The sequence below is a fragment of the Prosopis cineraria genome, unplaced genomic scaffold (genome assembly GCF_029017545.1).
Source record: "Prosopis cineraria cultivar Desert tree isolate PC_DT_omini unplaced genomic scaffold, ASM2901754v1 PC10, whole genome shotgun sequence".
Lineage (NCBI taxonomy): Eukaryota > Viridiplantae > Streptophyta > Magnoliopsida > Fabales > Fabaceae > Prosopis > Prosopis cineraria.
The window spans coordinates 12,383,677-12,388,866 of NW_026555341.1; the positions used below are offsets into that span (position 1 = coordinate 12,383,677).

General features: G+C 36.6%; 1 protein-coding gene across 2 annotated transcripts; it reads left to right on the top strand.

Annotated features, from left to right (window-relative positions):
• Window positions 1–275: 275 nt before the first annotated feature.
• LOC129322121 (ADP-ribosylation factor) lies at window positions 276–3,958 on the top strand. Of its 2 annotated transcripts, XM_054968195.1 has the most exons (8): window positions 328–423; window positions 922–968; window positions 1,064–1,233; window positions 2,361–2,431; window positions 2,599–2,718; window positions 3,229–3,347; window positions 3,449–3,530; window positions 3,750–3,958. In XM_054968195.1, the coding sequence occupies exons 3-8, from the start codon at window positions 1,086–1,088 to the stop codon at window positions 3,753–3,755; spliced, it is 546 nt and encodes a 181-aa protein (XP_054824170.1). In that variant the 5' UTR covers window positions 328–423; window positions 922–968; window positions 1,064–1,085; the 3' UTR covers window positions 3,756–3,958. The 2 variants fall into 2 exon arrangements, with proteins under 2 accessions (XP_054824171.1, XP_054824170.1); XM_054968196.1 differs by lacking the exon at window positions 922–968 and having other exon boundaries at window positions 276–423.
• Window positions 3,959–5,190: the final 1,232 nt, after the last annotated feature.

The following is a 5,190-nucleotide window of genomic DNA, read 5'->3' on the forward strand; positions in this document are numbered from 1 at the left end:
AGTTTAAAAAGATAAATAACATGAAACAATTTTTTCTAAAAATAAATATATCCAAACTGAAGGAGTACTTCACATAATATTTAAAAATTTATAAAAAAGGGCATTAAATTAAAATAAAGTTAATTGCATATGTTCAGTCAAAGGCAATAAATTAAAAATAGCTGGTGCTTTTGGAAGCTTCCAAACAGCGTTACACGGACACGGACGCAGAGACACTCAGTGACCAATCCCGTAGAGGGGCATTTTCGTTATTTTTAGCACATGGGGACAAACAATTGAGGTACCCCCGCTCTCGTCGTTATAAGTTCGCTCATGTTGACGCTACTCGCCTTTCATTTCGCGTTGGTCTGAAGCTTCTTTCTCCTCTCTCGTATCCCTCTCTGGTTTTTGTTGCTAGATCTCTCTCAAGCTGTTTCTTTAGAGGTATATTCTAAATTGAGATCCTTGTTTAGTCAGCTGTTTCCGATGCGTTCCTGAAAACGTGTTTGATATTATTTTAAATTCGTGTTTCCTTTGGATTTCGATTCCGATCGGGGTTTTTAGCGTTTGGAAAATTTGTTTTCTATGATAATTTCGAGATCATATTGGAATGAATTTTCGATTTGCGATTCGATTTGTGTTTTGCATCTTGTTATTTCTCATATCTCTTGATCTGAGCATTTCGGGAACGAGCTTTTCAGATCGTTTCGCTTTTTCCTGTCTTTGTGTCGCATCGGATCGGAAATCTAAGAAATTTGCTGTTAATTACTTCTTTGGTGCGTTTTATCTTTTTTTTTTTGTCACGAAAACGTTTTATGTTTTTGACCAACCACGAAAACGATTATTTGATTCGATTCAATTTGCATGGATTCGCTTCTTCTCTTAACTCGAGAGCTGGCCAAATCCCATGACACTAACTCAATTCTTTCTGTACGCTGTTAGTTTGATGAATTTTCGAGGAAATCTCTCGACCATTCAATAAGTTATAGGTCGATTTTTGTTTCATTTAATATAGTTTATTGGTTGGAATTTTTTCAGAATAAATTAAGGCTGGTTAAATTTGAATGGAATTTGAAATATGTAGGGATCCAAAGGCTGAAGGAGAAATGGGGTTGACATTCACTAAGCTTTTCAGTCGGCTTTTTGCCAAGAAAGAAATGCGAATTCTGATGGTTGGTCTTGATGCTGCTGGTAAGACTACTATTTTGTACAAGCTCAAGCTTGGTGAGATTGTCACTACAATCCCTACCATTGGTAAGTTTCTGGCCTTCTCTTTGAGTTGAAAGACCTAGAATTCAGTATCTATGTTGTGTGCTTTGGTTTCTTAGTATTGGTTAATGATGTAATAATTTTAATACCACTACAACAGCAAGCTTTATCTCACTAAGTGAAATTTAATAATTTCAATGATTTCTATAATAAGAATATTTGGTTACAAATTTTCATTGTGCATCCTTTGTGCATTTTATCGTCCTTTGCAAATTATAACAGTTTTCTAAGGCCCTTAGGTAAATGAATTACAGCTTGTAAATGTGAACGGAGGAATCCATTTTAAAATGAATACTGAGAATCCAGTTGGTGTTGGTTATTTTAGATTTGACCTAGTAGCTGATGCTTGATATGAGATTCAGGATGCAGCTTGTTGCAATCATTGTGCCTATGCTTTCAATCAATTATAATAATACTTTCAAGGTTTAACAATCTATCATAATTTACAGTATGCTCATTTTTCTTACGCTTATTTCTTTACCTATAATTCTTATATCTATATTTGGTAAAATTTGAAGAATGAGCATTCCGACCTGATTCTTCATGCATGAAGTATTATTATTTGTTAGTATTGTTATATATTCTCTGGGTCTTATGTTGGGGCATGATATCAATTTACCTAGGTTGGATTCTTAATTTGTCAGAGGGAGTCGGTTTTGGTCTCTTCATTAAATACCGTTCTTGTTAGAATTAAGGTAGAGCACAGTAAAATACCTTAGTCTTTTTTTTTTTTTTACCAGAGATATCTGGGTATATCTAGATTATTATTTATGTTATCATAGGATTATTTTTGTTATTTTTGCTTATCTTTCAAGATTAGTGTTAGTGTTTAAACAATATTTTTTTAATATTTCTAGGGCTCTATAAACAGCCTTAAGGTCTTTCATTGTAAGCAGACCTTTTGATTGATTAAATAAAATTGAGCATTTTCTTTGTCGCCCCACTCTTTCTCTCTTCTCTCTCCTTTCTCCTCTTGCTCTTAGCCTTCTGTTTTCGCATCACAGATGCTGACATTTTATCAAGCTGTTATGTTTATCAATACTCAATTGTTAAGTCTGTTCTTTTATTGCTATGTAAGGCTGACTTTTAGGACATAATACCTTGTCTTTCAGGGTTCAATGTGGAGACTGTGGAATACAAAAACATTAGCTTCACTGTTTGGGATGTTGGTGGCCAGGACAAGGTGTTAACTTTGATCATAGTTACTAATAAAACATGCATAAATCTGTAAGAAGATGCATCTTCTTATAAATCAACTTAATATATGCATCTTCTTACAAAAGCATTCTGGTTGTCTGAGATATTTTCTATCGGAGGTCAGTGGTTGATTATATATGTTTGATTATGCAGATTCGTCCCCTGTGGAGGCATTACTTCCAGAACACACAGGGTCTTATATTTGTTGTAGACAGCAATGACAGAGATCGGGTTGTTGAGGCCAGAGATGAGTTACATAGGATGTTGAATGAGGTACTTCAATCATAGTTGCTAATAAAACATGCATAAATTTGTTACTGGTCTTGAAATGATGAGATTGTTCCTTGTCTCTACTGATAGTTGCTAATAAAACATGCTTCCAGAGTTCCAGTGGAAATTTTCATCATTTTTCTGTGTCTTAAATTGAGTCTCTGACTATGCTGTGGATGATGCATATCGACTGATCTTCAGAATTTGTCAACATCATTCTTCCCTGATACTTGCACTAATCTGCTGTTGTAGGTTTACCGTACAGGAATTTTCAATAGTATTATTTCCTTGTTAATTCTTGTGTTATAATTGTCAAATTGGATTTAATATTTTGGAGTTGCTTGACCTGTTTTTAACTTGTCAAGCTCCTGGGAAGGATTGTTTTCCTTTGCACCACATGATGTAAATAAGGATAATGTTATTCATCTTTTGCTTCCTCTTGTTTCTTTGTTTTAAATAACCAGTGATAAATATGTTTAAATTTCATTTTTGTCTTTCCCTTAATCATCTTAGGATGAATTGAGAGATGCGGTCTTGCTTGTATTTGCCAACAAACAAGATCTTCCTAATGCAATGAATGCTGCTGAGATCACTGATAAGCTGGGTCTCCACTCTCTCAGGCAGCGACACTGGTATGTATTTTATTCATGGTTCGTCGCTATGTATTTTATTCATGAATCCCTTGTTTTGTATTAATACCGCCTATCTTGACATGGACTCCCGGTTCTTCCAGGTACATCCAGAGCACCTGTGCTACTTCTGGGGAAGGCCTTTACGAGGGCCTGGAATGGCTCTCCAACAACATTGCCAACAAGGTAACAGCTGGTTCCTACTCTTGCAGATATTGACATAAAAAATGTGAACATTTAAGTTCATGTAGGTGGATGCACCATGCATTGTGTTTATATGTGCTTGTTTTTCCAATGGCATTAGACCATATTTTTAAATCCTTATTCACAATTGTCGCTGCCTTTGCCAAATGATATTCAGAAATTGCAGAGATTTTTTTTCAATTGATCTTTCTCTCATTCCAGGCTTAATGTTCGTTGGGAGTTACATTTTGGAACGGCTATTCTGGATGCAGGGGTGAATATTATCTAGTTTTTTTTGGTCCTCTTCTGAGACTAATTCGATTTGTGTTCTTTATCAGCGGTCTAGGATATTTCGGAGGGTGAAATTGTAGTGGAAATTTATTTCTTGGATTATGTGATATGTAATACATGAGATTTTCATTGGATTTGGATGCAGGTATGGAACTGGAAACTAATTTGCTGCGCCATCCCAATCTAAAATTTATTTTATGCATGCCTTCCAAGTTTCTTGCAACTCTTACACGCTCATGGTTGAAAACTATTCTCTCGTAATAATCACACCCCACTCAAGGCTGAACATGTTTTCAGTTGTGGGCTCACTTCGCCTCACTCTAGGCAGCATGCTGTTCAACCCAAACAGCGAACTCGGTCCGTTAGGGTATGTTGAGCCTCCAATTTGCCAAGGGACCATGAACTCGCTAGTCTTTCGTGTTATTCCTCGTTTGGAACGTCAAGCTCAATCCTTTAGATTGATTATGGCAGTGTGTTTGGTCCAGGTGGATCACTATTGTAAGCACTCGAATAGTTGTAAAATCTAAATCTGCCAAATCTCTGCCAGCAGATATACGTGAAGCCGGAAAATTCCAGTTTTGGGTTGGTCTTTGTTGGTGGTGGTTATTTTTACCAGCAAGCATCTTTCTACTGAAGATGATAGTGTTTGAAGTACTTTCAGGCACCAAATGTGGGGTTTTTATCTCAGTGGAGAATGAATTTTAGTTTGTCAATTGTAAGGGGCCACTTCATTTTGCTAGACTTAAATTACTGCTGGTTAGTGATTGGTTATGCCTTAAGATAGACAAATGTGCTGGCTTGTCTGGGGTTTAACGTACAGGATAATTGGGCGGGTGGCTGATGTCCCCAGAATTGAAGGGAAGTTGGGGACAAGTCACATGGTTGGCACTTGGCTGGCTGGTTGCAGAAGGAAATGGAACAAATTTTGCTGAAGGCGGAGGGAATTGATTCCATAGCGGCCTCCGAGAAACGCTCAATGCCTCAATTTCCATGGAATAATTTCGAGTCGGCAGGAATTTGGATATCTACCGGGCCCTCCATTGAAAGCTTTCTTTGTAGAATGGGCGGTGCCCTCAAGGTGTCTAATGTCCGTACAGTGCAAATGGACAATGTTAACTCAATCAAATCTCAATGAAACTGCCAATAGTTTACTCCGCAGCACATTAAAAAGCCACTTGCTTAATTTTTTAAAATTAACAGAAAAATGAGAAATTCAGCTATTAAGAAAAAAAGGAGTTTGGAATTTAAAGAACTCTTTCTGAGGTCATGATCCTTTCTGTTGAATTCATTTTTTTGAACGCGCGCGTGTATAAAAAAATCAATGTATTTAAATCTCGTGGAATTCCCAATCCATCAAATATTCAAATCGCAG

Coding starts and splice junctions, on each gene's coding strand:
- LOC129322121 (XM_054968196.1), top strand. CDS start 1,086: ATGGGGTTGACATTCACTAAGCTTTTCAGTCGGCTTTTTGCCAAGAAA. Junction 2,719..3,228: donor TACATAGGATGTTGAATGAG/GTACTTCAATCA, acceptor TAATCATCTTAG/GATGAATTGAGAGATGCGGT. Junction 3,348..3,448: donor TCTCTCAGGCAGCGACACTG/GTATGTATTTTA, acceptor CGGTTCTTCCAG/GTACATCCAGAGCACCTGTG.